We start from the raw sequence: 18,298 nt of genomic DNA on the forward strand, positions 1-18,298 counted from the left end.
CTAGAGCGAGAGGTTCAAGGGTCAAGTAAGGCCTCGGGGAGTGAGTAGCGGGTCGTGCCGCAGGTCCCTCCCAGGGACGGCTGAAGCAGGGGCCGGCTGGGGAACGCCGCAGCCCGGGTGTGATGAGCGCCAGTCTGGGTAGTACCGAGCTTGGATCCCGGTGGAAGCGACGATGGGCGCTTCCCGCGGAGGGAAGCCTCGCCCGGAGGGCGGTGGCTCCGGCGGGGGAGGGCCGGGGGTGCGGGGCGGTGCTGGGCACAGGAAGCGGAAAGCAGCAGCGGCGGCGGCAGCAGCGACGGCGGCCGCCGCCGGGGAAGGTGGCGGGGAGCGGCGCGGCGGGTCGGTGCCGGGAGCGGCATGGGGCGGCCGCGGGAGGGAGGTGAGTCCGTCCATCTGCCCGTCCATTCGTCCGTCCGTCCGTCCGTGCGTCCGTGCGGGGTGCAGCGCGGGGGGGCGCCGCTGCTGCCCCCCACCACGCCCTCCCGCCGGCGGGACCCCGCCGCCGCCCTGCTCCGGGGTGCCCGGGGCGGCGGGGGCAGCGCCGGGGCAGCCGCGCTGCTCCCGCTCCTGGCGGCAGGACTCCGTCCCCGGGCGGGCGGCGGGGGCTGAGAGCCCAGGTAGGCTCCGGGGATGCCAGCAGCGGGGGGAGCCCGCCGCGTCCCCGCTCCCCCTGCCCGGAGGTGGAAGGCGGGCGGGGGTGGCCGCCGAACCTCCCTCCCGCCGGCCGGGGCTGTGCCCCTGCCCGCCGCGGGGCTGCTGGGGCGTCGGGTCCTGGCCCTGATACCGCGGGTGGGAGAGATCCCGGCATCCCGGAATAAGCCCTTCGGTGCCGGCGAGGGCGGTGGGCTTAGCCCCGCACGGCGGGCAGCGCTCTCGCTGCCAAGCCTCGCCTGGGAAGGAGCCCGTGCGCTGTGAATGCGCCGGGACGAGTCGATCCACGCTGGGGTGAAGGCTCTGCTGAGGGGTGCCTTGCCTGCCCACGCCGTGTAAAACAAACTGCTCCCTGTCTGGGCTCATCCCGCTGGACAGCACGGGAGGGGGTACAGAAGTGACCAGCGGGAAGGCAGGCGTGCTTTGGAGAGCTGCTGTGAAATAACATAAGGTTGGCGTTTTTCTTGCTCAGAACACTGTCAGGATGCTAAATTAACTCCCTTATGCCAAGGGCCGAGTTCTCTCTTTCAGAGCCTGCGAAAGCATAAGTGACTTGATGGCAGGGTTTTCGATCTGGGGAGACAGGCTTAGCGATTCTACTACTGTTTGAAGCAGTGGGGATTTTTTGGCCCTGAGTTTGTCAGTAATGAATTGCCCACAAGATCTGTGCAGCTATGAAGAGTTAAGAAATCGAGTCATACTGGCTGGAAGTGCAAATTAGGATGTTATGGAGTGTATTCTGTGATATCATTGTCTGTGAGCTCATCCTGACTTTGAGAGGAGAGTTGTGGAGAAGAGAGCTTCAGCGGTGCTTTTCTGCCTTTGAAGAGCGTCGTTTTGACCATGCTTGGCTCTCTTCCTCCGTTGGGATTTGGCCGTTTAACTGGCCGCAACTGCGAGACCAGCGTTGGCTCGGTGATCGCTTCAGTTGTTAATTTTGAAAAATAAATGTGAATAGAGTCTTACAGAAAGCCTCCCTTAAAAATGTTCCCTTTGAGCTGGAATTTTGGAACAATCCCAGACTATACTGAAACCACCCAGGCAAGTGTCTAACTGCCCACAGTCCCTGACCAGCAGCTCTCGGTGGTTGCTGCTGACCTTTTCATTTTGATTAGTAGTGACAGTGTACCTGGTGGCTCGTATCTTATGGACATGTCCACCTGGAGAGGGCTTACTGTTACTGGGAGACTGGGATACGGTACTAGGAAAATGCTACCAAGACCTAGCAAAACTGCATGTCACGTTGTTGTTGTAGCCTGCCTTCCTCATTCCCCCACCTCTGAAAACTGTAGCAAAGAATGGAATCATGGCTTTGCTGCTATAGGGCTTGTTGTGCTGTGTGGGGACCTGAGAGGCAGACCTGAGTGGAGAACTGTGACGTTCAGTTCTGCTGGTAGGGAACAGTGTCATGCTTCTCTGTGTCTGGTATGGTCACTGGGAAGAAGAAAATGAACCCATGTGGAAACTATCTTAGAACTTCTTTTAATTTCTCATTAGCCTGTACTTCAGAATTTTCTGATTTGGGTCAAATTAAAAAACAGCAGTTATTTCCTCAGGGGTCAACACCTTTTCCTTTTCTCCTTGCAAGGACAGTATGGCATTGGCTTTGTACAGGTTTGAGCAGAAAGAGGGAGAGAGAGAAAGAGACTCTATACTGTGGAGTCCCACTGTGCTGTGTACTGGGGATTTGATTAGGGTCTGTAGACTCCTTTTTCATTCTAAATTCAAATAGAAAATTCAGGCAGATATGCAGTATCCTAAAGGGGAGGGGGTGCTCCTTCAGTAGAGAAACCTTCTGCAGTTTATAGTTCTAATGCTATCTCAGTATCTTCGTGCTGTGGCTAAAAGTAAGCTTTGAAAATGAGGTACAGGTGCTGCCTGTCTGAAGTGTCTTGCGAGACTCTTTTCTTTGTTTGTTTCAGTAAGGCTGTAGGGCTTTAAATGTCAATGTGGAAAGCTATTCCTGTGCATAGTCCCAGGTGCTGCTCTAGTATGAGGGAGAGGCCACAATACCTTCTGTCGTGTTGCATGGCTCTGGGATTAAGAGGTGCACTTGAAAATCTAGCAACACAGGAGAGACGTAGGGGCAAGGAAGTGCAAGCTTTCACCAGTCTGACACGATGGCACACGAGGAATAATTTGCATGATAGACTTGAATGCTCACTGTGCTTCAGAAACTTGGACAGCACAGATGTGGCTCTTGGAGTGGGCAAAGGACATCCTCCCAGGAAGTGCTGCACTGATGGATCACACGTAGAGAGCTTCCCAACTTCCAGTGTGTAATAGGGGGGCAAGAGGCTGGGGCTGAGTGCCTGAAAACACCGCTCTCTTGGGTGGTGGTTTTGCCTGGGTATTTCTCTTGTCAATTGAAACAGCTTTGCTGTGTTTTCAGACCTGTGTTGTTGCACGTTCTGATTAAACATGCAGGTGGATAAATAAATGAGGTGACTTTTCTTTTTGAAATATCCACGTCATGGGCTAATGATTGTCAACCTAGGGGCTGGAAATTCCAAGGGGTCTATCAAGTCTTTCTAAGGAGTCTCTGAGGAGCAAAAGAAAAGAGAACCTATTGCTAGAGGGCTTGGATTTGCTGACTACTGAACATTTTATTTTTTGTTTTTAGGATAAGGGGCTTGCAAATCAAGAGCCATCACCGCAGAGTAAAAGGCCAAAATTAACCTTATTTAATGACATGCAAACATAAATAGGAAACTTTTGTAAGAACCTTGTTTCCCAAAGCTCGTTGGCCGTTAAAACTGAATCTCTTGGCTCTGCAAGTAGAACTTCTGTGCTTACAGATCAAGTTGCTGGATTGGGGCCTGCTCAGGAAGTTCAAAAGCAAGAGGTTCCTGTGGCATTGCTCATAGGTCTTACTATATATGCAGTTGAACATAGCAAGTTACGCAACTTCTCGTTTTCCTGAAGTGAATAATAGGAATACGCTGCAGCAGTACCGTGCAGCCAAGCTAGTGCCAGAGTTGGAAGGCTTCCCCACTGCTTAGCTGTCTTTTAATTGTTTTTAGTCTTGAATCCTAACGCTGTCCCATAGCTCAGCGCTTGGGGTTCTGTGTGTTTAATTTGCAAAGCTCTTCATTCCACTAAACGAAGAAAAGAGATTTCTCGGCGCGATAGCTCGTGGGCATCCATTACCCTACAGACAGCTGGTGCTGTTTAACAAGCGAGGCTGACAGCGCTTGGAGCCGAGTGTGCGCACATCCTCACAGACACTTGTGGCTGCTTGTGCTCCAGATGGCACTTCCAAATACATGTAACTTCATGAACCGGGCTGGTAAATCAACTCTAATTGATTGCAAGTTTTAAATGGAGTAAGATTGAAACTGTGCAGACAAGGATTTCAAAGATGAGCTGGTTTGGAGTTATTTGCCTCAACTTCACAGGGGAAAATCCATTGGGAAAGCATGGGATGTAAAAGAGTGTTCTTGTTCATGTTTGCTCTCTTTGATTTAAAGATGTAACTTGCTCTTTTAAATTTCTCTTGGGCTGAGAGCCAAACTGTGCTCCCTTGAAGACGATCACAAAGCAGACTTCGTTGGAAATGGGGTTGGGCTTCCAGCATGGAAAATAGCGATTCAAAAGAACTCTTCTTGAGATTTATGAGTATATGAAAAGAGGGAGTTACAATGAGCTCTGTAGCTGTTAGAAACTGTAATTACAGTGATCTCTGCAGTATTCAGGGGTAACTGCATTTCTTCACTGTTGTGCAGGATGCAGCAGTCCTTGCTAGGACAGGGTCACAAAATTTCCTTTGGAGAGTCCTTACCATTGTTTTCCATCTAGTACTTGGCCTCCTTCTGTTATCAGTGAGTAAGGGAAAGGCAAAGTGAGAGTGCTGGCCCCACTGGGAGCAAAGTGCTGGGTGTGCGGTTATACAATTGTCGTGACTGGAACGGAGGAGGCGTTCCCATCTCCCCTCTAGCTGTTCGCTTGTGCTGCTATTCACCATGGTGTTGGTTTTGATGTTTTGGGCTGTGCTGTGAACTAGGTCACGGAAAGGATCCAAGACAAAAGCGTGGCAGGGGGGAGAAAAGGGATTTTTTGTTTTGTTTTCCAGCAGTGCTGTTTGCTTGCTGAGAATTGTGTTGACACAACCGAGAGTGGTGAACCGTGGTGCGGAGGTGGAAGCTACTTACACCAGCTTTCTTGTAAACGCTGAAATACAGTGCAACTGTACCCTCAGGCCAAAAGAGCTTTGTTTCACTCAGGGCCAGAAGCTCTGCAAACAGGCCATGCCTTCAGTGGAGTCCTGTGAGATGTAATGATCTTTTGTGAAGCCGTTTCAATTGGCTAAATAGGACTCTCAATTCACGCTTGTTTGTGAAGAGATGAGGCCCCAAATGATGGGGTTGCTGCGCAGTTGTCCTGGCCCAGAGGGGCAGGGTAAGAATCATTAAGTGACTTACTAGTTTAAAGACTGAGCTTAGTGTGGATGTGGTTGTGTTATGAAGGATACATGTACAGCTTGTCACTGGAGCTCAAGCTATTGGGGTGGTGGCTAATCCAGGATTGACTTCTGTTTATGTCATTGAAAGAGCTTCAACCCGGAGACATAGTTTAGCATGTTAGTTTACTTTTGATTCCTTCTTTACCTCTTCCACAGTAGTTTCAAAAGCTTTTCTGGGGTAAGGGTGCTCCCCCTTCCTGCTGTAAAATACAGCAGGAGGTGGGTAACCTGCTTGGCTAGGCTATGAGGAGGGTGTGTTTGGACTGCACTCCTCCCTCTTTGGTTTCTTCCTTTCATCCTGCTTGGAGTGTCTAGCTAGCAGTCCAGACTATTCTTTGTTGAGCAAATCTAGGAAGCCTTGGTTGGGCACTAGACAGTGGTCTCCTGCTTTTTCCAGCTGAGATTGGGCAGACTTACTTTGTTCCTGGCAGCCCTGTGTAAGTGCCTTGGCAGGAATATCTATTTAGCCACTGGTGTGTCCTGTGGTCAGGGCAAGGAGGAGGTGCGGAGTCCCTGAGTTCATCATAGAATCACTGAGGTTGGAAAATACCTCTAAGATTACTGCTTTTGACAGTGATCCAAGATACTTAATGTTTTTTGGGGGCCGCCTTGTTGACTTTTCACAGAGCTGTGTCAAAACCGTTGCTCTTGTTTATACAGAAAATGAAAGTTTGCGTGATCCAGCCTGCCCTGGCGTTCCTGTGTTGGTCTTCCCATGCCTGATGCCCAGCACTGCCTTGCTTCCTGTATGGTCAGATGGGCACTGCTTGTTCATGGTTCCTGTGTAGGCAGCCCGTGCATTTCCACAGCAGCCTCTACCTGCTGAAATGTTCTCTGATGCCTCCAGAGAAGTGTGATCCTGTGCTGATTGGGCGAGAGGGGTCAGAAGAGGAGTTCTGTTCCCAGTCCCTGTCTCAGCTCTGGTTCTTTTATCTGGGATTTTGGGGGAAAATTCTTTTGTGTGGTTAGAGGAAAAGGCTGGGAATTTATACTTTCCTAGAGGCCTATGAAAAATACCTAGCCCTTACTCATGTATGCCAGCAGCATTCCTTGCTTTTCCTATTCATATAATGCAGTGGTGTATATCTGTGAAGCTAGTGGTTGTTCTCAAAGGTACCCCTGTAACATCACAAACTGTGGTTTAAGACTATAATACTTGTCACCTGTTCAGCTGAGGGTGTTTCTGTTTTGTAATGCCTAATGACTGCAAAATCCTGTGTAGCCATCTCCTCTGTTGGTATCATAGTGCTTTTTGAAGTAGGGGGTGGTGGCCTCACCCTCATTTATCAGAGAAAGATAAACAAAGAGGAAAGATTTTTCTCTGGTTGCCTAGCAAGACAGTAGAGGTAAAAATCAGCTTTAATGAGTCCCAGCCTATTGCTGGAGCCATAAGCTACAGGCTGTGTGCAAGCCTAGGGAGTTAACAAGTGTTAACATCACGTCCTAGGCTGGGAGATTTTATTCTTGTTACAGTAATGATGCCATTTTCCAAACTGTGCTGTGCCTTGGCTTTATGTTTCACTATGTTTAAATCCATCCTCATTCCTTTCCTCCCAAAACCAGGCCTTAGGTTCCCATCCGTATTTGTCCTTTCTATATTCTCTGCTGCCTTTAAGTTTTCTGAAGGCACGCTATGCCCTTAGAGCTTGAGAATTCCGGTACACAAAAGATCCCCACGGCCTTCTCCTTTCCAAGAGCCCTGGCAAGCCCAAGTGCTGTGCAAATACCTGCAGCTCCAGATGCAGGGGGAATGCTTCTTTAGTTCACTGCAGATTGCACCACCAGCCAAGGAACCTTATGGGGAAGAGGCTTTGTTCTTTGGCCCAGCTTGTGGTGGTAGAGCTCTCTGCTCTGTTACAAGCTTTTCTGGAGGTGTTAGCGGAGGAGTCTTACGGCTGGCAAGAGTAGTTGGCCAAAGCACGATTTCTGTTTTTGTCCCTCTGTCTTTTGGGAGGGAGAGGGCTGAAAGCAGTGCCTGTTTTATTGCTCACAGCTTTGAAAAGTGCTGTGAGCAGAAAATAACAGAGATCTAATTTAATGTTAAAGTGGTCTTTTGCCCACTCTGAAAGTACGGTTGTAGTCCTGTGTTGACTGGAGGCAGCAGTTGTCTGGGCAGAAGGCATGTGAGAATGCTTCTGTGTGCCAGAGGAGTGGTGGGCTGCACCACGGTACCTCTGTCCATTGCTGCAGCTCTTCCCTTTTCACCATTTACACACATTTTGCCAAACCGCTGACTAACTCCATAACTCCCCTCCCTTCCATTTCTCTTCTTGCCTAATGCAGGATGGTGGGTTTGGAAAGTGGGCTGTTGTCTACCTTTCTTCCCCACAGGGTTCAGGGTTTTTAACATGTTACGGTTGGGAATTGTTCTGATGTTGTTCTGCTCCTGTTCTAAAAATCATAACCCTCTTCTGCCCTTTACAGATGTGACTTGAGCTACTGTTCCAGATGAAAGTACAGTGTAAGAAGTGTTGGCCCATATAAGCTAGATGTGATCTCTAATCAACTCTCCCCAGTGTTATTAGTATGTGTATATATAGAGATGATTTTTAATAAAATTGAATTCTTTGAGGCCCAAATTAGCTTCTGGAGGCAAAGGTTACAAAGAGAGAGAAGTGTTCACAGTGCCACTGATTGTATAGTAACTAATGCTTGTATAATGGGCACACCTTGCAGTTATGAAAACAAAGCAGGTTCAGACATGGTGGTCTGATCCTCCCCTGCATTTCTTCTAGGAAAGTGCCCTCCCCCCACCCTCTCCCCTATATATAGGCTATAATGCTCCCATTCTGAGTCTGGGGTTATTTGGGCTGTATGTTACAGAGGTGAAGAGATGGGGTGTGAAAGCCAAGCCTGGTCCTTTTTCTGTGGGTGAATTTTGGTATCCAGGCTGCTGAGCCTTCTCCAAGTCACTGTCCTAGAGGTGACCTAGAGGAGTGGTCTAGACTCTGCAAAACAGAGATCCATTGAGTTTATTTAAAGCTCTACAAATGCATACATTTCACTAGATTAGAAAGAGAGGTATCAACCAGGACAAGTCTGCGAATCGGACACAGTGTGATAAGCGGTGACATGTGGCCAGAGTGAGGGAATTGCTGCAGTAGGAATGATGTCTTGCTTTTCTTCGAGTGCACTTCCATGCCTGTTTCTCTTTTCTTAGGTCAATTGTAAGAAGCCAAGCACCCTTCCTCCTCTCCCCTCTGATCGGATTCCTTTTAAAGTGAAGCTTGCTCAGTCTCTGAGGACCAGATCTCACTGATGACTGCGAAGCAAAGAGTACCCAGGAAAGCACTTTTACCACGGACTCCACCTCAGGAGCACCAGGAACTGACTTTCTAAATAAAATCTGTGCCCCTTCTGTGCAGACCCAATGTCTGCTGCAATGGATACAGAATCAACATATTCGGGATACTCCCACTACTCAGGTCACTCCAAAAAAGCTCACAGACAAGGGTAAGGAAATGTTTATTTTTAATTACTTACGGCTGTAAGCTAGGACATGTCCAGTGGGAAAAAAATTGTAAGCCAGGATGAAATCAGTGGGGCCACAGCTCTGGAGGAGATACAGGTGGAAAGTCCTCATAGGGAACACAGTGAGGAGACTGGCAGCTGCTAATTCAACCTGTTGGATGTATGCTGGGGTTATATGTGGCTAGAAAGATTGGCATAGTGCCAACAGAATGAAAATATCACTTAACTATGCTCCTAAAGTACAAGGGATGAGTACAGTCTCTGGGGAGAAGATATGTTAGACTTCCAAAACTGATAATTGCTGGTTGTTTTCTCTTCTGGTGCCATTTCTTTATTGTGTAATAATAAGGTTTCCTGCTTCTCCCCACCTTCCTCCTGGCTACTCTGTTGTGGGTTTTTTTTAAATAGAATTTGAGTGGCACTTGAGTCGGCAACAAGTTCCTTTATCAGCCTTGATTGGAATAGAAGTCAGATTTTTCTGAACTTGAATAGCAAGTCCTCTTCTGTTGTGGTAGTTCAACAGCCTCAAAACCCATCTGCTCTGAAACTTCTGATTATATAGAAACTTTTTTTTCTTTTCTGCATCATCATTAGTTTTACATGCAAAATGTGTGCCACTTACAGTCTTTTCAACTTGTTACTGAGCTGGTCCAAAACAATTTTGCATTTCGGAAGCAATTACCCTGTGTGGTTGGAAAAAGAATTCTTCCATGAAATGAAGTCTCTTTGCTCACAGTCCAGTTATTGAGTAAAACATCTCTTGTTTGCCTTTTTTCCCTTCTTTAGCACCTCCCCCCAATACAGATTGCCCTTTTAAACTTAGAATGTGGAAAGATGCCTTCAGAGTTCCAAAAACAACATAAAAATCCTACAGCCTCTTACTGTATACTGGAAAAAGTCTCATCCCATGATACTTTTGGGCTTTGGTTATTCCAAGAGAGAGGCAGTGGAGAGAGCAGAGCTGGGATGCTCTTGAGGATTAAGCCAGTCCCTAAGCACAGTGAGGGTCTCTGGTGCAAAGTCTGCTTTGCTGTCCATGTGGGAAGGGGGAGGAAAATATTGGTGAGCAGATTAGTAGGGCTTAATTCATCCTGAGACATTCTCAGATGAGAAGCTGTGAGGGTACTCTGAAAGTAAACACTGGCCCGGTACCCTTGATGGTCTTGCTTTCTTTGTAAGAGGTCAGCTTGGGGTTATTAAGCACTGGAAATAAACTTCACCAATTGTCCTACAGTGTTCGGGTCATAGATGACAAGACTCTACACTGAAGGAACTAAAGCTGTATTGATTAGTTCCTTGTATTAGCTGTGCATGTCCCTGTAAGACAGTTTATTGTAGGTGGAGAACTGTGTAAACCAGTAGATCCCAAATGGAGTTCCCAGTTGCTTGGAGAATGCAATGCTGTTTTAAGAGAACATGAGGTGGTGGGCATGTACCCCTGTCCTTCCCTCTCCTATCACTGAGAGGCTAGTCTGTCCCAGCCTCCAGGCTGTAGGCTTCTCTCAGGGCAAGGTCCCTCTCTACCTCTTCTAAAGCGTGTTTTGTCATAGAGTGAGTAAAATTTGATCAAGAGATGGGCAAGCTTGACTGTGACCTAATGCTTAGGGCACCTGTTGCAGGTAGAGTTGTAGCACATTTCAGTAACTGGTAATGTTGTTCTCCTCTTCCACTCTTTGAAAATAGGAGTCGGGACAGACACAAATCGCCACGAAGCAAAGATGGCAGTCGATCTGAGAAGTCCGTCACTATCCAGACACCTCCTGCAGAGCCGCTCCTTGGGAATGATGCCTCTCGGGCAGAGGAGGGCCAGGTAAGGAGCTTGTGAAAGAAAACATGGAGTGTGTTTTGTGGAGCAGAACACGTGGCTTATTGGCTCATGAGCAGGAAAAAAGCATTGCTTGTGTGCTGTTTAATGGGTACCATTTATTCATGAATAAAGCCAAGGTCGCAAGTAGTTTTGTCTTTTTCTGAGAGCGTTATTTTTGACTGCACCAGTGCTGATGTGATGACTCCTTGGGCACTAATTTGCCTCTGTCTCCAGAGTGTCATCTGCCAAGCTCTATAGAAACATCTGTTTCTGTCATCTCACTGTGCATTATTCAGGTCAACCCTTTCCACCTGTATGTATGTTTTAGTTCTTAAGCAGGATTTGCTCTAAGTATTTATGTAAAGTACGTTAGAATCAGAATTCCAATATGGAAAGGAGTCAGGAATTGTAAAACTAGTGTGAAATAGCTGTGAAGGAGGGTGAATTTGGAACATGGGGTTAAATAAAGACTAGAATAGGGCTGCATTTAGATTGTACCTAGGATGGATCCAGTGCTCTCTCTGCTCTACTAGTTGATGTGAAGGTGCATGTTCATTTTCAAAGAATGGCTGATGCTGGAAGACGTAAAATGCAAGAAGTTTCAGTATCTCCTAGCTGGATTTGAGGTGTGTTAAATCTTGGTTGTGGGGTTCCACCTCTGCCTTTAGAAAAAAAATACTGTTGTGCAGTTTCCACTCAAAGTGTGTATGGTGGTACTTTAGCAGTATTCATGTAGCTACTGGTGTGCTCACTTCATATACTGGTATTTTGTAATCAGATGCTTGTTTTCACGAGTCCCAGCTATTATTTCGAATAGTTCTAAAGGCACTGGTGAATTTTTAAGCCCTTGTTTTCTCACAGAACTCCTCAATTAAAGCCAAAGCAAAATAATTGATGCATGAACCAGACTTTTCTCTTAGGGAGCAGAGGGCACTGAGTTAGGTCCAACAACCATGTACCAATGGAAGTTTAAACTCATATTTCCTCTCCTATGAGGAAAGGCTGAGAGAGGTGGGGTTGCTCAGCCTGGAGAAGAGAAGGCTCTGGTGTGACCTTATTGTGGCTTTCCAGTACCTGAAGGGAGCATACCAGAGAGCCAGAGAGGGACTTTTTACAAGAACATGTAGTGATAGGACAAGGGGGAATGGCTTTAAACTGAAAGAGGAAAGGTGTAGATTGGATATTAGGAAGAAGTTATTTACTGTGAGGATGGTGAGGCACTGGAACAGGTTGCTCAGAGAGGTTGTGGATGCCCCATCCCTGGAAGTGTTTAAGGCCAGGCTGGATGGGGCTTTGAGTAATCTGGTCTAGTGGAAGGTGGCCCTAATTATGGTGGGGGGGGCTGGGTTGGAGCTAGATGATCTTAAAGGTCCCTTCCAACCCAAAGCATTCTATGAGTCTATGGTTTCCATATAATTGCACAATTTTGCTTGTGCCACTTATAGTGGGAAGAGTTATAAGCGGTACACTGTGACTGTTGCCTGTTGTCTTCTGGGCTGTAGCCTCAAGCTGCTCTGGTTTCTGTCCCTTCTCTTTTCTGTGCAATTTGGCAGCTCATCAAATGGATGAAACTATGCAAAACTATTTAATGCATAAACATAAAATAGTTGACATGCTTAAATTGCTTTACTGGCGATGCTGGTAAAGAGGGAAATGTGGTACGAATATGCCGCTTTTTGGGACATACTACAATGCAGATATCTGTTGTGGAGCCTCTGCTTTGGTGAGAAGTAACTCAAAAAGCCTCTCATATTAATTCAAGATGCTGACTATTTGTGGTTGGTCTGCCTCAAAACCCTACTGCTCTAGGCATGGGAGGTATTCATGTCTTGGAGTGCATTAGAAGTTAAATCCCTAGAGTTGTTCAAAGTAGATGTGCTGCGTCAGTCTATTCCTTTCCCAAAGACTCCTGAAGACTGTTTCCTCTGGCTCTTAAAGAAGTGAGTAAAGGTTTAAAATGATGCCTGTGTCTTTAAAACAGATTGTTTGATGTGTAGTTGCAGAAGTCTGGGAGAAGGTGTAAATCCTATTAATGACACAGGCTACAGAAGATACACTGAGGAGGGTAGGAGGAAAAGAAAAAACCTTTGGTTCTGAATGAGCGTTGCAACTACAAAGGTGTCAGGTGCCAAGCAACAAAGCACATGCCTTGCCACTCTTGCATTTGTGGGAAGCATCAGGAGTCTTCATGTGCATGAGTCACTCCAGCAGCAGCTGTGAGTCAAATCCATACATGCCAGTCTAACTCTTTGGCTCTGCCAGCAGCAGGAACGAGTAATTGGAGGCATCGTGGGATGGGAGAACCAACTTGCAGAAGTTCTCTAATGCTAGCTAGGGAAGAAATGAGACTTTCAGAAAACATAATGTAATCTGAAACTTGCCTATGTGGTGACTGTGTTTCAGGTAAGCTTCTTTGTGGATAAGTGGCGTCTGACAATGTCCTGGATTGTAATACCAGAGCTACTTGGCAGTCTAGGATCCTCTAAACTTAAAAGCCCTGTACCTGAAAGTATCCTCTGTAATTTGTTGGTTTAACTAAACTTTTATTACATTGTCAGCTATTGAGGGCAGTACTACTGTAGAGGAGAATAAAAGACAGTGAAGTGGAGGAACTTGCTGGAGGTGTGGTTGCTTCTGTTACGGATGGAAAAATAATGTGTGAACATGTTTTTGATTGTGTAACAACAACAACTGGCTTGAAACACTGAAATGAAAATTTCCCTTCCAGGTGCTTTTGTGGTGCACTTGCACTGCAGAATTTGTGGGCTAGAAGAATGCTAGTCCTTGCCCTGGACATGGGAACTGATGATTACTACAGTTTCCAAGATTTATATCATGTTACTTGTTAAGCATGCTGGAAGAGGAACCTCTGGGGTACAGTGAGTGGCACAGGAAGCTGAGCTACCTGCTCTACAGTTAGGGGTTTTTAACACCTAATGTTTATAGTCACTGGTTTGGGCAGGATGCTGTTGTTTCCAAACCTTTGCTAATTGTCAGAGTTGATTATTCAATATATTGAAGGTGTTGATTTTGCTATATATTTTTTCTGGGACTTAAGGCTGTCATAGCAATCATTCCAGGCAAGAAAAATGGAACACACCTGGAAAGAGTAGCCTGATTGTTTCAATGTTATTTTTATTTATCTCTTCCTCCCTCAGGATGACAACTGGGGTGAGACCACGACAGCAATCACAGGCACCTCTGAGCACAGTATTTCCCAGGAGGACATTGCCCGGATCAGTAAGGATCTGGAAGACAGCGTTGGGTTGGACTGCAAACGTTACCTGGGCTTAACAGTGGCAGCTGTTCTCGGACTCCTAGTCTTCTTTACCCCCATTGCCTTCATTCTGTTACCCCAGATCCTGTGGCGAGATGATCTGGAGCCATGTGGTACTGTCTGTGAGGGACTGTTCATCTCTGTGGCATTTAAACTCCTCATTCTTCTGATTGGGACCTGGGCTCTTTTTTTTCGCCAACCCAAGGCAGATCTACCAAGGGTGTTCGTGTTTCGGGCCCTTCTGCTGGTCCTCATATTCCTCTTGGTGTTTTCCTACTGGCTCTTTTACGGCGTTCGCATCTTGGACTCGAAGGACACCAACTACCAAGGAATCGTGCAGTACGCGGTGTCTTTGGTGGACGCTCTGCTCTTCATTCACTACCTGGCCATTGTGCTGCTGGAGCTGCGGCAGCTGCAGCCCATGTTCACTGTCAAGGTGGTTCGGTCAACGGACGGAGAGTCGCGATACTACAGCCTGGGACACCTGAGGTAGGTACAAACCCTTGAGGTCCAGCGTCGTAGATAAGTGTGACTGTGCTGTAGCGCAAAGCAGCAACTGCTTCTGAGTATGTGGTATCGCTGGTTTCTGAATCTTCCCCTAGAAGAATCCTAGAGTCCCTCCGAAGTTACCAAACTGAACTTCTCTTCCCCTCTTTGAGTGTGGGAGAGGTGGTCCTCACTTCAGAGGAGTCCTGTGCGTTTCTGTAAGTGAAAAGAGTTGATGTCACGACCTTAGGATGGTCATTGGGCTACACCTGATGAGATCTTCAAAATCCTTCTCTGGGCTTCTTACCCTGTCTCCTTATTGGAGGGAAGTGGAGAGCTGTGAGTCTGGCTTGTGCTTTTTGGTTGCATGGGCCAGGCTCTGCTTTGAGAGCAGCCCTTCAGACTGTGCAGACCATAATTCAGAGCCCCCTGACAGCAGGCCAGTCCATGTGGCAGGGGCTGAAGGAAGAAGTAAGTGCTCCTGTGTGAGAAAGCATTCAGCAATCCAACGTGCTGTTGGAAATACCCATTTTCCCTCATTGCCCTTGCAGGCAAGACCCTTGCAAGGAATCTATGTAAAGGTCCCTTGGGTCAGGTCAAATGTGGTTGTTTGGATCACGTGTGTGCCTTTTGTGGCCAGTTGAAACACTTGTGTTCAGGTGTTTGTGCTTTGAAGCCTGTTACTGTGACAGGCTGCGACTACCGTGAAGGGCTTTTCCAGGTAGCTACCCCATGGGATCTGAAGGCTGCTTCCGGTGACTGGGGGCTCTTTCCCTGCTTTTAAGACTGGCAGTGTTTTGCAGTTTTGTGTTGGCTGAGGTAAACAGTGTTTAGTTCTGTTAAAGCAGTTGCTTTGATGCAGCCAAAGTCTCCCAGCAGTTCAGGCATTTAGCAGTAATATTTTTTATGAGTACTGGGACACATGCGGATGCTTTTTTTGGCAGTACTGTGCTGCTCCTGGCTTGGTTTTGTAGCATGATGCTCTTTTTGTCGTTAGGTATGGATCAGTTTGCTGGGTCAGATGTATCTGGGACTGTCTGGGAGCTGTGCAATATCTGTAGGTACAAAATATGCATGCCTGCTTCCACCTTCTTGCTGGTTCTAATTCTTCCCTCAGCAATGGTGCAAGAAAGGACAGTGTCTCAATCTTCTTAGTTCCCGTGTCCTCTGAAGCGCTCCAGAAATCTCTTAGTTCCTGTGTCCTCTGAAGCTGAGCTCTGAAGATGATTCCCCAGACTGTATGTACACTTCAACATCTGTTCTGCTTATCCTGTCCAGACCCCTATGGCATGCGTTTCTGTGGCAGATGAAGAGATTAGCATCTGCTGGTTTAAGTGGATGTAGGAGTAGTCTCCTGCAGCCATTAGCTTAGCAATGGAATTGCTTTGAAGCAGATTTAGTGGTTGAAGCTCAAGTCTGGGAGCTGACTCCTGGATATTGTTTCTAGCTTAATGGAAGAACTCGAGGCCTTTTGGATGAACTAGGTCTGGACTCTCCTGTATTTTCCTTCTCTGTAAAATGTGAAGGAGTGCTCCTCTTCTGTAATGGAAGTGCTCCCATTGATTTAATAAAAGGTCGCTTTCAGGATTTCAAAAAAAGAAACTAATATTTGATTTTCTTGTGAAATCATTTATTTCTTTTTAATTTAATTCCTCTGTGGTAAGTGATCCAGCATAGCTTTTAAGACCAGGAAGATGGAGAGATGACTATCAAAGAGTTCCTCTGTGCCACAGCTTTGTGCCTTGAGGTGTGATGAGGCAGTTGTCTCACAAGTGAACTCTGCAGAGAAAGCTCAGTATGTGTATGTATATACCTATATACACACGCACAGTGTGCAGGTTTGGTTTGAGAGACTTCGCTGGTTGCTTGGTGGTAAATTGTGGGTTTGTGCTAGAGGAATTGAGATCCAATGCCTACCAAAGTCTGCATGTCTAGCTTGCCATCGTGGAGGCAAAGAATTTGCTTGAGAGTCAAGGCCTAAATATTTAATAGCATGTGTGTTAGAAACAATATTCTGTCCAATTTTCTCTTTGCAGCAAGGCTTTTGAAATGTTTTGGGTGATGCTAGGGCAGCAAAGAGATGTAAAACCTAGGGTGAAATCTGAGATGTATGAAAACTGGTAACTTCTCATTTGTTGGCCAGCTGATTTCAGTTGTGTTTGGTATATTGAATCCAAGCCATGCAGCACAGAGATGCTTCAGTGTCTTGTGTTATGGAAGAGTCTCGTCAAGCGTGTCTGATAATGGTAAACTAGTGTTGCTTTTCCCTTAGTTTCTGACAAATCAGTATAATGTGTATTGACATGTGTTTTGAAGCCTGCGTGTCTTTCCATTTCTACTGATGCAAAGGTAAAACTGGAGGTATGATCAGTGGCCAAGGGTCTCCCAGCTTAGGGAGAGTTCGTTCTCTCTCCTACTCCCACTACAAGCGTGTTAACTTGTGTGTAAATGGTAAGAGCTTCTGATCTTGGTACAGAGTGTGGCTTGGATGTGACAAACTCTGTAAGAATTGAATGTAACTGGTATCTCCTTCAGCTTCTAAAGTCTTAGGATTGTGAGATGTTTATATGTAACATGAAAAATATGTGAACTTTTGAACATCTTTGCAGCATATTGCAGAGTTTCTGTGAAAGTCTTGACGTGCTTGTTGAAACGTCAGTCAAGGTCACAAGGGGCTACCTTGTGCCTCTGTTTGAGTCTCTGGGTGAGGCGTGGGGCTGAAATGGTGTGGAAAGTGTGGAAACACACAAGAACAGTTTGGACTTCAGGAAGACTGGAGAAGCAGCTTTGTGGCCGTGATGGAGAGGTGGTTCGAACTGTCATTAGTTAGGAATAGGCATATACCACTTGTTGCTGCCTTTGGGCTCTCTAAGCTACCATGCATGCTCGCCTCATTCCAGCATTTTTAAAGGGGTCTTGGAGAGGTCCTGAGCTGCCACATGGAAGGAAGAAGCATGCTTTAACAGGTACCGCAGTCTGACTGTGTCCTGAAATCAAAACCGTTTGTCTCTTCATGCTCTCAAATATCTTAGAAGTTTTGTTCAGTGACAATCCATGGAGTTTGCCTTCCTCAGCATCCAGCATGCTCCGAAGAAGCTGGTGGTAAGAAGAGTCTTGAGATATCTTATCTTGTTCGGTGTTGCTTCTTGGAGTAGCTCTGTTTTGTTGGTTTGGTGTTTTTTTTTTTTTTTTTTGGACAGGAAAATTGTTGATATCAACCTTTTTAATCCAAGATGGAAGCTTTCCAATTCTAGATCTTTTCTGATGAGGCAGAGGGAGCTGCTGTGGAAGTATGAGGAGAGCATGCTTTCTGGGGGAGAAGGAAAGAAAACAATAGCTCAGCCGCCCTTCTGGCAAACTGTGTTTTTGTGAGGCAGGGTACAGACAGGATTTTCCACCCTTCCTGGCTCCAAATGAAGTAAAAAAACTTGAAAGTGCTGAGTTAGGTATTCCACTCCACCCCCGAGGGCCCTGGGTCCTGGAGGGTAAGCATGTTTGGGAGTAGTTCCCCAAATTCATATTATAATCAACCTATTAATAGGCTGGCTTGGTCCCACCCCCAGCACTTTGGCTGTAACTTTTCTTCTGGGAGACTTGAGTGCCAAAATGATCGTTCCCTTTGGCATCGATTCAGGAGCTTGGAGGGGGAGTTAAAAATTAAATAGGAGTCCCAATGAGTGTGGTGCCAAGTCTCAGCTCACTGACTGCTTTGCTGCTCCTGGTAGGAAGGGTTGTCATGTAGGGCAAATGCTTTATGGTAGTATGTATGGATAAAGAGCAGGGAGCAGTATATATTCAAGAAAGGTCAAGCCTGGGAAAATGCCAGAAGTTGGGTGAGAATGCTGTCTCGAGACTTTTGAAAGCAACAACAAAGGGAAACAAAGGGAAACAAAGGTGGGGGAGCACAACAGCAGATAACTTTTCAGTTGAAAGGCTGATAGTTTTGCAGGCTGAGGCCTGGATTTGCAGCTGAGGCTTCAGTTTGTCCCTACAGATAGGGACTCTGATGATGCCTGTCATCCACAGTTCAGTACTTGTCTGTATGGCTCAGAAACTATGTAGGAAGGATTTTGCCGGAGAAAACCCTCCTTTTTCTAGTTAGGGTGCTAAACGTATTCCTTTCCTCTCCAGTGAAAACTCTTTC

At 46.7% G+C, this 18,298-nt stretch overlaps 1 protein-coding gene across 3 annotated transcripts in view; it reads left to right on the top strand.

The window, feature by feature from the left end:
* Window positions 1-319: 319 nt before the first annotated feature.
* Window positions 320-18,298, top strand: part of VANGL1 (VANGL planar cell polarity protein 1) — a 46,824-nt gene continuing 28,845 nt past the window's right edge. Inside the window, exons 1-4 of one of the 3 annotated variants that reach the window (XM_027730430.2) lie at window positions 320-379; window positions 8,274-8,566; window positions 10,268-10,394; window positions 13,550-14,157. In XM_027730430.2, the coding sequence (XP_027586231.1) occupies window positions 8,484-8,566; window positions 10,268-10,394; window positions 13,550-14,157 (818 nt within the window). In that variant the 5' untranslated portion in view covers window positions 320-379; window positions 8,274-8,483. Of the gene's footprint in view, window positions 380-533; window positions 618-996; window positions 1,103-8,273; window positions 8,567-10,267; window positions 10,395-13,549; window positions 14,158-18,298 lie in introns of those variants that run through there. The other 2 variants (XM_027730434.2, XM_027730431.2) reach the window with 2 other exon arrangements.

The sequence above is a fragment of the Pipra filicauda genome, unplaced genomic scaffold, assembly GCF_003945595.2.
Source record: "Pipra filicauda isolate LSUMZ 115617 unplaced genomic scaffold, ASM394559v2 scaffold69_size3009148_pilon, whole genome shotgun sequence".
Classification (NCBI taxonomy): Eukaryota; Metazoa; Chordata; class Aves; order Passeriformes; family Pipridae; genus Pipra; species Pipra filicauda.